The sequence below is a fragment of the Diorhabda sublineata genome, chromosome 8, assembly GCF_026230105.1.
Source record: "Diorhabda sublineata isolate icDioSubl1.1 chromosome 8, icDioSubl1.1, whole genome shotgun sequence".
Taxonomy (NCBI): Eukaryota; Metazoa; Arthropoda; class Insecta; order Coleoptera; family Chrysomelidae; genus Diorhabda; species Diorhabda sublineata.
Window position 1 is genome coordinate 15,785,984 of NC_079481.1, and position 19,949 is coordinate 15,805,932.

At 33.5% G+C, this 19,949-nt stretch overlaps 1 protein-coding gene across 1 annotated transcript in view; it reads right to left on the reverse strand.

Annotated features, from left to right (window-relative positions):
- The window catches only part of LOC130447768 (probable sodium/potassium/calcium exchanger CG1090), a 143,390-nt gene that overhangs the window by 83,032 nt on the left and 40,409 nt on the right, over positions 1 to 19,949 (reverse strand). The window contains exons 2-3 of the mRNA XM_056784761.1: positions 4,577 to 5,047; positions 450 to 525 (exon numbers count right to left, since the gene is read on the reverse strand). Of these exons, the coding sequence (XP_056640739.1) occupies positions 450 to 525; positions 4,577 to 5,043 (543 nt within the window). The 5' untranslated portion in view covers positions 5,044 to 5,047. The remainder of the gene's footprint in view (positions 1 to 449; positions 526 to 4,576; positions 5,048 to 19,949) is intronic.

A 19,949-nucleotide genomic window follows, 5' to 3' on the forward strand; every position in this document is an offset into this window, starting at 1 on the left:
TGACTTCAATTCTCCCATATCCATCAGATGAAACCTTACCACACACACCCACAACTCACACTTCGGTGTTGCAGATTTTCTGCCTGTAACCAGCCAAATGGTGGACGATAGGGAATAATGCAGCCGCAGCTGTACGCGCCCACTTCCCATTTAAAACAAACAAACAGCTTTTCCTCCTTTCTAGCCATGATAGCAAACACACGAATTTCACAACCACAGCCCTGCAGGCGAGCAGCTCCCATCTCAAGGCCAACTCCAACAAAATGATTATTAATTATTGCGATATATACGCTAATACATGCTTTGATTGCGTGGATTTAAAACTTATGTGAACAAAATATTTCTGTAATTACTGTCATTTGCACATGTTTATATTTTATATTTATATATATCACATTTCGACCAAAAAGTATTTTTTAAGATACTGATCAAAAATAATAAGAACAAACCTGTTTAATAGCTGGTGTAGTACATTCTTCTAGCTCGATGGATTTATTCATTGCCATTGTTGAATTCGAAGTTCGGCTTAAATAAAAAAAGATATTAGTAAACAGAAATTTTTCGAAAAAATTAGACTTAATAATACTGATCAAATAATAAAAATTACTACAAATCTAGATTTCGTAGATTTGATATACTCTAAAGTACTTATTGATCCCATGTATGATATTCATGTACAAAATGAAAAAATCAAAATTTATAAATTTTCTTCAAAAACGGTATGTTTTATCAAAAATATAGCTCCCAAAGAAAAATTGTAGATCATGAAATTATATACCCAAATGTTTCTAATAATCACGAATCCTAAAGGCCGCTTGACATAAAGCAATAAAACGTACAAGAAATTGCCTGCAAGTCTCTGTAAAAGTAAAAGTAAAAAAATTTCTAGCCTCAAATTTAATCTAAAATTTTGTACCTAGTTTAACAATGAAAATAACGAAGCTAAGTTTTACAAAAGTCAATTGATCTGTTAAGCCAAAAGTAACTAGATCGCAGCATGTAGGCAATAAAAATGGCACAAAAAGATAATGTCAAGATCTTGTTTGAAACAATCAAATGAACTTCATCTGCGCATGCTTTTGATTAAGAAATATGGCGTGTTGCATTGCATTGCACGTTGTTTTGCATCATGTCAAGAGGCCTTAAGTAATCGCTATTCTGAAAGTTTGGAGGATGGCATCCTATATGATACGCATACATTTACACATACAGGGGTGGTCGTTAAGAATGAAATTTTTTGCGACGCTCTCTAGTAGCTTCTTTTTGATGAAAAAACACTGGGATTTTTTTATTTTCTTCAATTTAAAGCAACACGTGCCTCTGCACGATCTAAGTTAATTAAATTAAAGGCTTTAAATCTAGGTTCTTGGTTGTCTACTTCGGGACAAGCATATCCAACAAGATATACGAATAGAAAAACTTAATGGCATCAAGTATATCATGTAGAACAAGCTTATGTCGAAGTAGATAACCGAGAACCTAGATATACGGCCCCATACCTATACCAAAGGCAAACTACTCAAAAACTAAGATAATCTCATATCCACCAATATTTCTTACCAACGTACTGAGCAAAATAATGGAAGAAATTAGGTTTCTATCAAAACAGGTCAATATTAGATAATCTCATGGAGCTGGGATCAAAAAACCGTGAATCTTTTGCAAATAAACAGAATTGGCTTACAGTATTCATCGATATCATAAAAATCTTCGACCAGCCTGGCGCCATAGCATTATCAAAACTTTCCATTCGTAGGGCAACTCTAAGGATCTTTTATCAGTACAACACTTTTTCTGATTTCTATAAACGATATATTAGACCATCACTCCAATCTAGTGAAAGATAAATTGTATGCCAGCGATCTGGTTAGAACATCTACTCGATTCCGAAGCACATTAAAGAAATTTGTCAATTATATCAGATTTCTTAGAATTTTTTTGAGAAAAAAATGTGAGAAGCACATACCATATGTCAAGCAATCTTGCCAAAATGCTATAAACCTTATGAAAATTAGGATTTAAAATCTATATTACAAAAAAAACTACACAAGATATAAATTTCTAGTTTTTATCAATATAAGGTAGACATATGCGGGTTTTATTTTCTAAAAATTACATCGTTCAAATGCTGACCGTTACGTCGGACACATTCTTGGAACCTGGCTTTGGTATTTCTTGCCACTCGCTGGAGAAGTGCCGTCAAGATGCCATTGACTTTGCGAACGATATTTTCCTTCAGTTCAGATTTTGTCAGAGAAAAAAATCCATGGGGAAAATATCCGAGGACCTGGGTGGGCAAGGGATGTCATTGAAACTTCTTATCAATTTGTTAGGGAAGAAATCACGAAGCAGCGTCATGGTCTCCCTAACAGTGTGTGGTGTGGCGCCATCTTGCTGAAACCATGTCTGTGAAGTGAAGGCGAGATGTTCTCTCAATGTTTAGAATAATTAATTATTAAGTATACGCCTATAAGCAACACTGTCTACGGAAATTGTTTGCCCTTGAAGATTTTCAAAAAAATAGGCTCCAGTTATTTCCCTGCTTGACAACGCACACCAAACCGTCACTTTGGGACTGTGAAGTGGCTGTTGAAGTTTTAAGCGGTGATTTTGTCTTTTAGAGGACCAATAACGACAATTTTGTTTGTTTACATTTCATCACTCCAAAAGATAATGTTCACTGAGCGAAATTTAAGATCCTTCTTCAATATTTCAACTATAGTTTTTGGAATCCCCAAGACAGCCGCTCTCTTGTGAAAGGACTCGATGCAAACGCACGTTGTTCACCCGTTCACTGCAACATCGCGTCTAGATAACCTGCTCGCTCAACGATAGACTACAGCTCTATAGTGAATGTTACTTCGAATAAAACGACTCTAAACCAATTTAAAACCATTCAAAACACGGCACTAGGAATAGCAACAAGAGAATTCCGCTTTAGTCCAATAAAAAGCCTGCAGTGCGAATCTCGAGAGCTTCCTCTTTATTTTCCACAAACCAGTCTAATCTAACATACTGCACAATCGGCTTCATGCGATAAATTCCAAAAAAAAGCTAGTCGTATTATCCTTTCCAACAAAATTGAAACTCGCTCCATAGTCGATCAATATCACTACAACCTACATTTTACTGTTCAAATTGAGCAAATTTGAAATTGCCAATAGCTCAATTAGGAAAAAGTTTCAATCTAGACTTGATAAGTCTCGCATATACCGATGTATCCAAAACTTTTGACGACGTAAGCGCAGCGGTGAACACACAAAGTAGCATACTACAATTAAAGTCACCCGAAACACCATTGTCTGCATTGGAGAACTACAGGGTGGGCCAGAAAGGTGTACGATTTTACAAACTCTCTTGAGATTAGACGTTATGAGAGGGAGCTGCGCGGGTGGTGGGGATGAGTTGTTCTACATTATTACAAAAATGGTGATTTGTTTCGATCTGAGTTTGGATTACATGACATAAATCAGTGTTTGAGGGAAAGTGCGATAGTTTTTTCCAAAATTTTTGTATTCTCTTTGTTCGGCATGGTACTTCTGGGACTATCTTTGTATTATAAATTTATCGTCCCAAGTTCAATTATTAAATTTCCCTCTAACTGAAATCTCTCCAGGCGCTCCACTATTAGGATTTAAAATGTTTAAACTTGCGCAAAAAATTTTATATTTCTCCGTCTCCGACAAATAAAGGTAAAGCGTCCAAAAATATGATACATACTGCATTAGATTCGGACAGAAAAGTATGAAATGAATTACATGAAAACAATTACAAAATAATGATGAATAGAATGGCTCTCTAAAGACATCAAATAATAGTATAAAAATTTGGCGTGGTTTATAGAAATCTTATTATCTCATAGTTAAAAATTCAGGTAGAGATCAGAATTTAAGATAGAGATCATTCTTAAGTTGCGCAAGGATTTCTGAAAGGTTGTTAGAGGCTTCTTTGGAATTGCGATCTACAGATTCGTTTCTAGTGATTTGAGTATGCAATAAAAGCGAGATTAAAGAGATTATTCTAACACAAGCAAAGAGTACATAATTTGTGCTTACACTAAGACAGTAGGAAACTTAAGATGCCCGTTTTTAAGGCATTCATCAACACCATGAGATGTATAAAGAGCTGTACCATTCTGTCCTACCTCGTTCTTTTCGGGTCGCAATGTTCGTACAAATCTCTTATATCTCAGTCTAACTGTTGTGGCTTCGATAACCGAATAACTCGCCGAATTGGCTTCTGTTGTTTTGGTGCTGGCCATTTCAGCGTAAGCCAGATCGGTGCCACATATTTGCATTAAAACCTTTTTAAGTTTGTTGAAAAACCTAGGCTTATAGGCTCTTTCAAATTATAGAAATCTATCCTTGATATATTTAATATATAAATCGAAATCATTTTTTGCACAGAAATCATAGATTTTCACTGAAAGAGCTGTGTCAAAATGAAAAATGGGAAGAAAAGAGTATTGGTTGAAAAAACGTCGCCATGATTAAATAGAGAATCGGATTCAAATGGAGCATTTCAAAAATTTCGTGAACTTATTTGGTTCAATATTACATATACACAATTTACTTACTTGATACCTCCGGCGCCGATACTCTCATGAACGTGATCGATGAGTTTAGATACCATCATCTCAAATGCTTCCGGTGATTTAGTAGCATTAGGTGCTGCTGTGTTCCCAATCGCACCGTGTCCTGAATGACCGTGTAATATGTTTATTATATGATCATGAGCTGCAGTACTTGGCGCGGTCACTTGCTCTTTTCCTAACGAGCTGTGCTCAGCATGAGCTTGTAATACACCCAAAACGTGACTATGGGCTTTATCACTTTCTGTGCTACTTGTCTCTTTGCCTGTTGAACTATGACTTGTATGCGTATGAAGCATATTTAAAACATGTTTATGAGCAGACGTATCTGTTTCTTTGCCTGTATCGTCGCTGTTCGGTCCACTATATCTATCAGATACTACTTGAATTATGGAGTAGATGAGGAAAAAAATTGATATATGCAGGAGCCTGTGCCGACTAGTTCGTTTCATTATCCTGAAATCAAATGAATTGTATAAGAATATTTCTTAAATGAATATAACCGAATTATTTCAATATATTGGAATGAAAAAAGAATTGGTGAATAAGTCAAAAGTAGTCTGACAATCTCAGATTGAAAATAGCGGAATAGAAGGATGAAAGTTCAACAATTCTCTCCAAAAATTTCACACCAAACGGTAGCAATTTTTCTACTTGATTCTTGTATCCATTACAACATTGTATTAACTTGAAACACAATGTATCTTTATCAAAAATTTACACAATGAAACTCAGATGATCGATTCTTGCAAAATCTCGCGATTGCAACATTATCTGTTATTTTCAACCAACTTCCAAAAGAAAGAAGAAATATATGTTGGAATTTGAGTCTGGCACTCAACAATTCATGATTGTATCCGGACAATATGAAGGAGAGTTCTCGAGAGAAATAGACGTTAGTCAGTTGAGTCGAGTAATCGAAGCGATACGGTTGGAGAAGGATTTTAATTGTACTGATTACAAGTAGTTATATTGAAGATATTTTGTTTGTTTGTGTAGTATGTGAACAATATCCATAATTGTTGTGTCGAGTTCCATAATTGTTACGATTTTGGCAAAATGTCACAAAAACATAAAGTTGATAGTGAGTGAAGAGTTTTTCAGTCTAAATGGGAAATTGCATATTTTTTCATAGAATGGCAAGGTAACCACTGTGTTTGATATGTAATCGAATAATTGCTGTTTGTAAGGACATAAGTCAAAATTCGATTGTAATACTGAAAAAATAAGAATCGACACATGGTCATCTTTAAAATATAAACTTCAAGGTCAACTATCGATATTTACTAAAGCAAATACAGAGAGCGAAGATGCCATGAAATCAACTTTTCTTTTTATTTTTTCTCAAAATTTGGTTCTTCAACTGAAGGAGAAAATTAAGGAATTTACAAACTTTTCACTGGCTATTGACGAGAGAACTGATACTGTTGAGACAGCTCAACTTGCTGTTTGTATACGAGGCATTAATAGTAACTTTGAAATAACTAAAGAACTATTATTGACAGGTACAACAAAGCAAATATACTTAGCAGAGCAACTACGGATGGCGCTCCTGCCATGGCTGGCAAACATTCTGGTATTTCACTGTATGATTCTTAAGGAATCATTAACATCCAAACATTTAAAAATGGTCCATGTCATGCAACCTATAATTAAAATTGTAAATTTTATAAGGAGCAACGGACTAAATCACCGACAATTCAGGCAATTTTCACAAGATTTGGGCGAAAACTTTTCTGATGTCCCTTATTTTACCGAAGTTCGTTGGCTCAGTCGAGGAGTAGTTTTAGAAAAATTTTTTGCAATACGTGACCCAATTCAAGCTTTCATTTTAGAAAAAGGCAAACTAATTGATTAGGAAAATGACTGGTGGATTGATTGTGCCTTTTTGGTAGATATGAATAAACACTTGACTGATCTGAATATAAAGTTACAGGGTAAAAATTGTATCAAATGTATTCATATATTTAAGCCTTTGAAACAGAGTTGAGGCTGTGGGAAAATAAGGTAAAAAATCAAACTTTGAACCATTTTCCTCATTTAAAATCATTTGGCACTGTGAACCAAAAAAAATTGGATGAATATTCCCAACTTCTGCAAAATTTTATTACGAAATTCAACAATCGTTTTGAAGACTTTCACAAAATTAATGAAATGGAATTCCAAATTTTCAACGATCCATTCACAGGCATCATTTGCAAATGGAGTTGATAGATCTTCAATCGGACAGTATTTTGAAAGAAAAATTTAATGAGATTAACGCTCTTACATTTTATACACAATATTTCAAGAGTTAGGATAATTACCCGGAATTAAAAAAGCATGCAGCACGCATTCTCTGCATGTTTGGAAGTACCTATTTATATGAGCAGATGTTTTCCGTCATGAAAATAAATAAGAACATCGCATAAAACTTACGAATGAACGTCTACAATCAATTCTTAAATTAACTTAAAAAAAAACAAGTCAGGTATCTGGATCCTCGAGCTCAAAATAATTACCTACTATCTATTATAACTTTGATATGATTTTTAACAACCGTATATTATATACTTTTATAACTTAATAAATAAAATGTTATAATAAATCAGTTCATTTTCAATCTGGCCCAGCTACGAATTCAAAATTTAATATATGGCCCTCTGGAAAATTGAGTTTGACACCTCTGATATAAAGCTTATGCAGTAGTATATCTATTTCCAATTTATAATTAGTTATTTGGGTCGGTTCCTACCAAGAAAAAGTTTAGTTTTACCTTTGCAACAAACTTTCGAACAAAACGGAGCAGCGTGAATGCACGAGTAACGTTGAAAGCCGACGTGGGACGATATCGGCGATGTGTCTAGGTGGAATACCAGATAGGTATACTCGTAAATACAGACGATGTTAATAAATTTTGACGCGTTTCTTTGTAATGCAATTCTATGTTACATTCATTTGAGATAATCTAAGAAGGTATCTACTGATTATGAATTATAAATAGGTGTATTTATTTTTACATGTAGTCGATGTTCTAGGAAAAAAAATAGTTGATAGTTTTAGTAATAATCAATATTGTTCATTTTAATTGATTTGAAGTAACAACATCTTATTACCGACAGCTAAAATGAAGTCCAAAAGTTTGGAAAGTGGGCTCCAGCATGAATTAGGCTAAACCACAATCTGCAGTGCTTTTCTCTCTTGCCATAACCTGTCGCTGTTTTCACCACACAAAAAAGTGGCCATTACTATAGTGATTATAAGTTTAGTTTCCGCCTTGGTTTTGATGTAACGGTGGGTACTCAATCACATGACTAATACGGCAACAATATTCATATGAAACAAATCAAAATTTCTGTCATTGTTATGACTAAATTCCAATGGTCGGACTTTTAAGAATTTGTCATTAAAAAAGAAACTTTTTTAATTGTTTGCACTTTGTTTATATGGTTTACATAAACATATTTAGCAAAATTATTCCCATTTAATCCAAAATTAAAATCATTGTCCTAGCAACAACTTACTTTGTTTCCTATCATCATTGCATCATCATGAATTTTGACATTAGTAGGCTATGTTGTACTTTTAGCGTCAGACCTGCATCGCTAATATTTGTCAATTTAATTTTGTGATTTGATTTAAAAATTGTGCACTTAGTGGTTTTTTATAAGTTATTTCCAATACTAAAAAGTATAGAATATCTGATTCCCAATTTTCTTCGACTCCACCGGAATTAGTAGAAGTATCTAACGTAGCATCACAAAAATAATTTCCACCAAATCGCAGACAATTTACGGAACCGCGTATTCAAGATTAGTGGTATGTAAGATTGAAAAAAAGGTCGAAGATGGTGTTATTGGCTTGTTATTCAAAATTGTTACAACAACAAAAGCCATCAACAGTGTGATCGAATTATTCAATTATTAAAAGTATGTTACGATTATATAATATTGTATACATTTCAAAATATTTCAAACTCATTATAATATCAATTGCAGAAGACAGCTTTGCGAGGAACAATCAATATTTCATAAATACGCACGGTACTCATACTCATTACGAAATGAAAAATAATGTTTATTCCCCGTATAAAATTCGGTAAACTTCTAGCAAACCGTCAGTCCACTCATCCTCTCCACTGTTTACCAATGAAAACATCGAATGGTAAGTTATTTTAAATATATTGGAATGTTTAAAAAAGGACAATATATAATGCAATCATAATAAGAATTACTGAATTAATTAGAGTAAATAAATTTTCCATTTATTGAGTAGTCACGAAAGGGGTTGCTGTGGATCATTCACAGAACCAAAAACTGAAATCAGTTGACAAAATTACTCAAAATTTTATACGTAGAACAATTTATAGTTTATTTAAGGATAACAGGGTTGCGAAATTAGAAGTAATTCAGGAAAAGGTAGCAGATTATCCAGAATACAATTATACCAGTTTAGAAGCCTTACATCAAGCTATGTCTGCATATGGCTTAAACACAAAAAACTGAATACACCGATGGCAATAACCGAATCGTCAAGGATAGCCAATAGATGGCGACAATTTATTTGCGTCAGATAAAAGACTACCGAAGTCTTAATAGACAAATAACTTATCTAGATGAAACATGGTTTGACAGTCATGATGTAGTAAATGTAGTAAATTTCAGTTGGGCCATGTTCTAAAGAGAAACGCATTATAATCTTACCCGCTATACATATTACAATAGTTGTTAATAACAATTGAACAATTATTGTAAATCGATTATGCCTTATTATTTAATGGTGATGAACGGTTATTTGTAATTCTAGTACCTACTGTTCGGTACATCAGAAGACGAAGGTTGATAATTGGTAATTGCCTCTGATATTCGTAATGCGTTGTCATTTTTATTTTTAAAAGATTGATTCACATAAATTTCCGCTCCTGTATTACCTGTATTACCGATTGTGTTTATCCCCACAACCTGTTTTATGCATTTTCCATGTCTGTAATAAAGAAATAAAGGAAGCATTATCCGAAAAGGATTTAACGTTATGCTTGTGTCGCCAATCCATAAATTTTTGATAGATAATTTTGTACCTTTCTTTGGATTTTAGCGTTAACAAATTATGTGTGGCAGCATGGGCTGCCTACATTTAGGGGCATCATTATTTCAATCCTAAATATATCTCGCTAATGCTAAAAGTTTTTATTTTTTTAATTGACTAAATTTGTGTAAATAGACCAAACGAAGTCTTACGCAAATAAAAATTTTATTGCAATTTAATTAAACCAAGAAGTTTAAGTTTTCTTCTCAAAACGCACGTCTATGTTATGAGATCTCATTACGTGCATGTTATTGTTAAATGTCATTTACATTTAACAGACATTGGCGTAAAAAAATTTTTCTTCAGCAAAATAACACTTGCATCGAAAATTCATATTCTCATCAAACCGCCCTCGTATTTGATGTTTGTATTGAATGTGAATAAATGCATAATAATCAGTTCATGGCATAGAAAATGAACAAAGTTTTTGAAATGAATAGGAACTATCTAATATACAAGTTTTGTGAACATATGATCTGGAATATAACCGCAACGAAGGCAATAATCGCAACGCCCTAAAAAATCAATTGAGAATTTTCGGCGACTGTTTCGCAAGTCATTTAGATTTGATTCATTCCAAAGAATTCAATGGAAGTCTTTGCAAAAAATACGATCGAAGTGCTTAATTATATTAATTGATGCACTTCAAATCAATATTTGGAATAAATAAATAGATATAGAACTAAATTAATGTAGGAGGTACATTCAGTAAATAATTTTCTCTATTACTCTTATAAAAACATATTTATTGACATAATGTATAGCAATGTTTCAGCTTATGACATACGTCCTCAATTCTTCATGGTTGCCAAAATGTACTTCGAAGAATGAGAATTTTCAAGGTTTGAGGATCAAACAAATCCCAGTCAAATTCCGTTAAACCAGATGCTGTGCGAAGGGCCGTATCTGAACGAGCATTGTTATAGAGAAGAAAAATAACTGCAGTGAGCATTCCATACTTCTTGTTTCAAATGTCACGTAGCAATTTTCGAATTGTTTCACTCAATCGTTTATGTATGCAAGAACTTTATCATCAACTGAACCTAACAAAATAAGAAATGGAGCATTTTGAATCACTGCTACCAAGCTTCTGGAACGATGCAAAACTTGTCCGACTAGAATTTGATTAATTTTTTTGAAAAATATTCGGAAATGCCACAAGTAATTACGTTTCTAGTAAAGGAGATGTGATTTGGACACATGATTAGATTCCAGAAACAAAAATATCTTTGAATTCTCAAAATACTGTGGGCATGATATAATTTGCCAAAAAATACAGTCTTTGCTTTCGACATAACATGGCGGAGACTAATGCGATTTCAGACAAATGAAGACGGCAGAGTCAACTGTTTTGTTTTTATTATTTTTTATTATTTAGAATAATTGGACCCACTGGACGAAGTATATAGAGTTTAAATGAGTTTATGTTAAAAAAATGTTATTTTCATAGCAAAGTAACTTTTTTATGAAAAATCACTTCCTACGAACCGCTCTCGTACATTAAAATACTGATACATAATTATAAATTATAAATTACTCGAATAAAAAGTGAATTTACGTATTGAGAGAGTACAAATACCTCAAATTAACTCGAGTTAATTTCCTCATTATCTTGTTTATTATTATATACACTTAAGTATGTTATTCAAATTAAAAATTCTGTGAAATCGGCTTCAAATTATATCTCTCGGGACCTAATCGAGGTTGAAGCGATAGCGTAGTAACATTACAAATATTGAATTGAATTAAAATCCCTTCAGATTCGACGTGGAAAGGTAAAAAAAACTATGCAATTAGCATCTCTTTCCCTAATCTCAACTTCTCCTTATCTATTTCGAGTGTTCGAGTATATTGTCCATATTCGACGTGGTAAAAATTATCAATTATCCTTAATACAGATTTGTGGGAAAGACTTGAATTATATTATTACTCTCAAACCAGTAATTCAAAAAACTTAAGTGGGTCCCTTTTACTAATAACATATAACACCAAATAATTATTTATCGTCTTCGCCTAGGTCATACAAAATTTATTCGTAGTTCCGTCATACGAGTAGAACGTGATGGCTGTATATCGATAGACAAAAGGCCAATAAACAAGAGAAGGGAGAAGAGTAGAACGCGAAGAAAAAACAATATGTGATGTATGCAGCACGACAGTGAAACATATCCTTAGTTGTAGCTGATGCTATGAGCTCAATTTGAATTAAATCAAATCATTTGCAAAAGGAAATTTATCATCTGAATATAAGTATTGGCATTTTTTTAACACATTTGTATTAGCTTCACCTGTATGTGGGTTTGACAGTTTATCCGTTTGCTTGAAATTTGGACTAAGAACAAGTGACTTATTTAATGAAAATTTTTTTCCACATGGACTTCGAACCTCCGATCTCCGTCATGGAAATCAACCACTTTGACAACTTTACCAATTACACCGTTACGGCTCGATACAAGTTTCGACGAGATGTGGGCATATAAGCAGCGAAGCTTGTATATGAGGGTGGTATCATATAAATATAGTTTAAAAAAAACCAAAATAATTTTTATTAAAATGAGTTTAGAACAATAATGAAAGGAAAATACTAGTAATATAGTAAAAAAATTGTGTATTTCTTGTACATTGTGCGCCAGACGCTTTTTCACACTAACACTAGTATTTTTCATTTCTAATTATCATGAGTTTATTTTAAAAAAATATTTTCATGATTTTATAGTTTGATATGATCTAAAATCGTATTTTTCAGTTTTTTTAAACTATATTTATTCCACGTCCATTTCTATTCTGTTTGATTATACACACGAAAAACAGTAATCGATAAGTACCGCTTCAAGATTTACTATTTTATTATCATCACTTATTTGACCATCTAAATTAACGATTTCATTCACTATCCATCAAACACTACAGTGATTACAACTAACATTAAAGTTGAGAGAACCGAGTTTCATCTAGTTCAAATGCCGTCCGATCTCCTTTAATCAATATCTGTGAGACCTAAAATATGTATACAAGAGGCAGAAACGGCATTGCCAGATTTGCTCATCGAGTCTATCAGATAATTTACTGTATCAAGCTATACAAACACATAATATGTTGTGATAAAAAACCATTTATAAGGTTAATTCGACTAATATCCTAATATGTTATGGTATAATTACCAAAAATTGGTAATTTTTATTATCTGTTCAAAATAAACGTGATGAGAGATATTTTTAGTTCCTTTGATGGCAAACATTGACCATCGGCGTCAATAGGTTGTTAAAGAAGTTCTTTCAGATTTTGTCAGTTGACGCTTCTGGTGACATTGTATCAATAATCGACATACAATTTGAGCATCAGCTCGTGATCGAGGTTGTCATGAAGATTAGACAACTCGTGATTTTAATAATGGAATGAAAGACAAGAATAAAATACAGTGAATTTCAGTAAAAAATATTTTACATATTTTATACATACCAAATCATATATAAAAAAACAAAAAAATATATGTTTTGTATTTATAAAACACCTACTTCATAAATTCATGTTATTTTATTCGACTAACCTAACTTAACCTAACCTAACCAATGCAAGTGTGCATTAATGTGTTATATGGCATTTTAAGAATTACGGCTTCCACAAATTTTAAAAATTCATTTCTCTATTGTATATTGTTAATTACCTACGTAATGTTAAAATGCAATTTAGAAATTCTAAATTTTATTTTTGGATTTTCAAATTTTTCAAAGTAGATTAATTACTAAATTCCAGGTAATACTCTTAATAAATTCGTCACTAGTTTTATTATGTACTGTGACTACCTTTTCATTTACCTGAAATATCTCATTCCCGAGTTGGCACATCCTTATCTCATCGGATTAAAAATTGTCACGAGCTGTAGCGCACCCCGGGAACTACTAAACCAATTAAACCAACATTATGCACAGGTGGAATTTGAGATTATATTTTTATTAACAATTGTTTAGGTTAAGAATAATTAATTAAGAATAATTAATATTAATATTAATATTAATATTAAGAATAATACCCTGCCACCACAGAAAAAGCTATAAATAAAGGATCACAAATAGTCCAGTCAAAATGTCAAAAGCCCCAATCGATCCTACTTCTGCAAAAAAATTTATTCAAGGTCAAAGAGATTCTCTAAGCTCTCTACTTCTCAGCATTTATAGATGAAATAATGAAAAGTTTCGGCTACACATAAGATCCAGAAAAGATTACCACGCATTTAATATTCTTTTTAACGCTGACGACACCTTACTGGTGTCTGATAATGAAGACGATCTACAGCAGTTTAACTTTATTATCAAAACACAATACAACAGCAAAAACTACAATAAGATGTTATCTGGAAGTTGAAGGAAAATTATTCATGAAGACATTAAATTTAAGTATGTAGGAATAGAAATATCAAGCGATGTTAAGGGAAATTAGAGAACAGACAATGAAGACAACAAGAAAAGTAAGAATCGCATATGACAATACGAAGGAATAAAAATAAAAAAGGCATAAATAAAAAGAAACATAAACTAAATCAAGAATCTAGAAGGCATTTGTAAGACCAGCTATGTTATATACCACATAAACATAATATGACTCTCCTAAAAGAAATAATTTATTAGAAAAAACCGAAATAAGAGTAGGTACTCCGTAGAAGAACTGGACAAACTCCCCTGAAGAGAGAGAAATGAAGACATAAGAAAAATAAGCAAGATAGAAAATATTAATGGTTGAATGCTGGGTAGAAAAAAGGAACTATCATATCAGTAGAGTAGACGTTAGAGAATAGATTTGCATGCGATAAATCACCATTAGGACGTAGGACTCCCGACAACAATAGATCGACAATTTAATAGTACGTACAAAATTACATATAGTTTTGGTTTTGGACAATAACTCTTTAATGGTAAACACAGCGCATTCATATTGCACAGTAGTAATCTTAGGTTTCATATCTTTGAATTATAATAGATACTTAAAAGATAAACAAACTAGAAAAGTTATAAAATTAAACGCAAAGCTAGCTAATGAACCACTTGGTCTTCTCCAGCTTTTGATCGTGAATAAAGATCGTTGCAATATATGCATGCGCAATCTTCTTCGTCATCTTGAGTGTAATTTGGTCAATTTTCTTCTTCGCTGTCTACATGGAATATAGTTTTGGTAACCCTACGTCTTTTCTTCTCTGAAGGAGCTTTAGGCCCATTTTTTGCCTTAATTTCATTCATATTTGGAGTGCAAGTCAAAACTAAAGAGGTTTGATGTTTTTTGGCTTACGTTTGCCTGTCCTTTTGGGACAGGAGATAAAACTTCAATAGGCTCTGATAAAGTATGGGATGAGGGATGTAATCCATTATAGTCCAAGAGGCATAGCCTAAAAAAGTCTCTGAATTTATTAAGCCCAGTTTTTTCTCAGGTGATTATAATCATAATTTACAATACAATGCTGCGGACAGTCAAGCAGATATTAGAGAAGTTGCCTCAGGTGCGCGGTCAAACATTACGTGACCACTGACGTAATGAAATCAATTTCTTAAGGCTGAAAATTTATAAACTTTTGTTTTCTGTTATGTAAATCAAAATTATGATAATCGGTCAACGTCCTACGCGGACACAGCTGGTCAGCTAGTCTTTTATTTATAATTAAATTAAAATAAAATAACACTATCATAATGATTTAAAGTATGACATTTATTTTAATAAGGCACTTTCGTGTCGCAGTTGTGTCTAGAAATCTGACAAATAAAATTCGTTCGAATACAACAGTGAACTTAATGAACGTAGGTATATACACAGGTAAGAACTCATTGATTGTTGAACATTTGGAACTCATATATTTATTTATTTCATGAAGAATTCAAAATTGTACAAAGCTATGAATTATCACCATATAATTCATTGTCTGAACCTTCCTTATCATTAATCTCACTATCGTGATCTGACACGTCAAGCTCAGATGTTTCAGACTGGCAATCTAAAAAATAAATAAATTCATTAAAAATACTTATTTTCGTGATTGTTTGATTCAGATAAAGATATCTACATACCTGTATTTTCTTGTAAAGGTTGAATTTATAACATCCTGTACAAGTTCTGGTAATTGTTCGCCTTTGAACCAAACAAACTCATATTTTTCATCAACTAATTTTTAGCCATAGTCAGTAGGAGCTAGCTCCGTTGGAATTTGACGATGAGCATTACGCCAAATATTTGCAATGAAGCTGGAAGCAATGATTGATGCCAAACTAAATATCAAGAAACAAACAGAGCGAAAGGGCATGAGGAACATCTTATCTCGGCTTATGCCGAATTTGAGAGGTCCAAAACAAAGAAGAGCTTTGTTGTCGTTGGTGGTCATATCTATGGTAACATACGTGTGGGTAATCGTCGAAATGCTGCCTATTTGTGGGTTAGCGGAGGAAAGAAGATCGATTCACCGGCAGAGAAGATCTACCGCACTTAGCGAAGAAGAGTTAAGGAGAGATGAGCGGAGAAACAGCATAGGTCGTTGGCAAACTTTATGGGATAACTCGTCTTAGGGAAGATGTACCCACCGACTTATTTCGGCTTAGCTGCCCTCATGTAGGGATAGATTAATACCTGACTCAGATGCTGTCTGGACACCTGTGTTGTCAGAGAATACTTTCACAGGTTCAAATGATAGGATTCTCCGGAGTATCTAGTATGTTCAGGAAGAAACAAAAGTATGGAGCGCGTATTCTTCATACGCCCGCACTTCAGTGCGCTTCGTCACAATTGGGAAGCTGAAATAGGAGTAGTAGGGACGCCTGAAAATACGTTGAAGGCTATGTTATCAACAGAGACTTCCTGGATGGCAACGAGCACTTTCGCCACAGAGGTGTTGTAAAAATTTTGCTCCGAAGAGATGTAAAGGAGAATGAAGCAAAATCGAGTCTTAAGAAGAAACTGGTGTAAGATCTGTATAACTTGATCCTTCCTCGCGAAATAATGCCTAACGGCGGTACCGCAAAGGAATGAGTCGGTATGAGAAATGTCCCGAATCCGACATACCAGGCAGAAGACTAAGTCCTGAAGATACGTAATATTTTTCTACCCAAACCTCTGTAATACGCGACGCGATGCGATGCAGTCTGAAATCAAGACTTCCTGTTAAATTTTCGTCGCATGGTGTCCGATAAGTCCAAAAGCTTAAGACGAAGATTACATTTTTATAATGGAACTGTTGATAATTGATGAAGAGTGGTAGTTATGAAGATACTCAAAGAGATCCTTTTTTATACGAAAGTACTTATATAAACTGTTTTTTTGTCTAAAATTTCAAAAAGCGTATGAGCATGCAAATGCTGAGGCAATTCCTTCTTTGTATTCTTCAGGTAAATATGCACATTACATAAAAAGACTAGTAGCCTATCGTAGTATCTACCTCAATCAACTCGATTTTAATATATGATGTTTCATAAACTCAATGGTTTATGCTGAACCTATTATGGAGTAAAATTCATATTGCTAATTTAGTAAAAAATAAAATCTGACCCACAATTCCACATATTAATTATGAACCATCATGTATACTGTATTCCCATTCCGAATTCATGAGAAGTTTTCGCAATAATAAACTAGCAAAACAGCTATCGATTAAACGAAAAGTCTCTTGTGCTTTTGGCAACAGACTTTTAGAGGTCAGACATCCTGTCTCCTCCCATTATGATCGTTCTGGTATAAACAAAACCAGTTGAAAAAGAAAAGATAACATTTAAAATTTATTTATGATGCGTAATTTCAACTTATATCTGTTATTGGATTTATGTAGGCTTTTCTTTTTTGACAGGAATAGAAATAATTAAAATATGAGGTCTGAAATTGTATAAAATGTTGTAAATTAGAAAAAATGCAAGTATTAGAATGAAAAAAACGGAAATATCAATTATTTGTGTGATTCAAATGTTTCTTTCAAATTAACAGATTATACTGCAATAATGTCTTCAGATACAGACCCTACAAGAGCATCAGCACCACCTAAATGTTCTACAAGAATGGCTACATCAGTGGAGAATGGAAGTCAACACTGACAAATCCACACAAATCACGTTCACCACAAAACGAGGTATCTGACCTCACGATTAACGATATGCCGATTCCAGTGATAACAGAAGTCAAATACCTCGGACTACATTTGGACTAAAAGTTAACTTGGAAGAAACGCATAGAAGCAAAAAAAACACAATTAAAGCTAAAACTTCAAAATAAGAACTGGCTAATCGGCAGACAATCGCAGTTAAAAATGGAAAATAAGATACTTATGTACAAAATCATCGTAAAACTAATATGGACGACTTATGGCATACAGCTATGGGGTTGCGGTAAACCATCGAAGACTAAGATACTGCTAACTTTTCAATCTAAAATACTTCGCATAAAAGCTAATGCTCCATGGGTTATAAGCAACTACACAATACACACAGACATCGGTATTACAACCAGTAATAAAGTTATTCAGACATCAGCGCTAAGAAACAAAAACAACAACGAAAAACACCAAAATTCACTAAGATACAAGCTTTACACTGAACCAATGGAACAGAGAAGATATGAATTTGGGATATGAATCTCAACGACTTCAGATGCCCCCCAGGAAGAGACCTAAGAGAAGATTGGTTAGCTTGTGTGACTAACATATTTACAAGTTCTTGGCCTCGAAATCTACTAAAACGTTCCATTTGATGCCTCATGCATAGGTGCTAACTAACAGTTAGCTCAAGACCCGTGTTTGTTCATAATCCTGACCGCGGAAACCTGATAATTTGGTTATCAGAGACTGAAGGTGAACAGCTTACTACCAGTCTCAGAAGACGATAACACGACAGTGTAATTGTAAGTGTTGATGTAGTTATGGTTTAAAAAGTGGATTCAGTAGTAGAAAGTATTAAAACGTTTAAGAAAATAGCCTCCTCCTATTATATATGGAAGTTTTCTTTTGCGCTAAACTGTTGGCTCCTCAAAGAATACATTCTGGTTGTGAAGATTTTCAGACTTGAAATGAGAAACCAAATTTCCACAAGTTAACAATCAATTTGGAATCATGCTTCATTTTTGAAAATATATCAATTTTTGACGCTAAAGTCTAATTTTTCAATCCAAACGCGGAACTCACAACAAAATATGCTTCTTTGATGCGGTCTTTACAAACTGAGCTGTTCTTCGTCGAAACGGTCAGCAATAATTCCATGTTTCCGAGCAGAGCCAGCTGAATTTTTTCACATTGTGACCTAATGTTAGTTTATCTAGTATAAAGTAGTAAAATGTTTTTGAAAATAGGCTTAAGGTGAATCAGATTCAGAATGAACATCTCCTCTTCTTATTTTAGATGGAAGTTTTCTTTTGCGTTGAACTGTTGGCCCCTCAAAGCCGAGTCTTTCCCAAAAATCTAGTGCTTCACTAAAAATCTTTTTTCTCCATTTCTCAAACCATTTATAGATATTACTACGCTGTCAGCCACCTAGACTACTTCATGAATGAATACATCTTGATTCTTTATTCACTTTAAAACGGTTTTAGTTTTTTAAGTGCCTCCTAACATTCAATATATAAATAAACTCAAACTATGTGATATATGTGATCAATCAGTTAGCATCTCCACCAATTTTTGAGTCATTTGCTTCAATATTTTCCATGAGTGTGCAGTACATCTACTCGCAAGCTTTCATATCATCTGCTTAACCTTGTTTCAAAGACAAATCTTATATGTTAAAAAAGTGAGTGGAACTTCCCCCTGCCCCCCTAATCGCCGCCAGTGATGATATTAGGAACTATATTTGGGGATTGCACAAATGTCTTTATTTCAGCACCAGTTGGTTCAAATAGGAAATTTGAGTTAGTTGGTTAGAGTTAGTTAGAGTTAGAGAATTGAGTTAACTAAAACAAACGAATCGGCTGTTAACGTAATGATAAACAATATCCCATGGTATGTTGGGATTAATTTGGCTACCGACTCAAACAAATCCCCCCAATGCATCCGCATCAAATATCCAGTTAGCACAGACATGTTTTGAATTTACTGGAACCTTATGTGTTCCCACCAACCCAAATCTGTAAACCATTCATACTATTAAAGTTTTATAAATATAAAAATGAAATATCTAAACTCGCATTTCCTTAATAATATGGAACAGAAAAAAGAGAAAATAGCCGATAAAACAAACTGGAAAAAAACGAATAGACTGTCGTAAATTGAAGCATCCGAAAGACAGTCTAGTGGTTGTCGATGTCATTTACATTACAAGAGAGAGAAACGAATATAGGAGTGGAATTG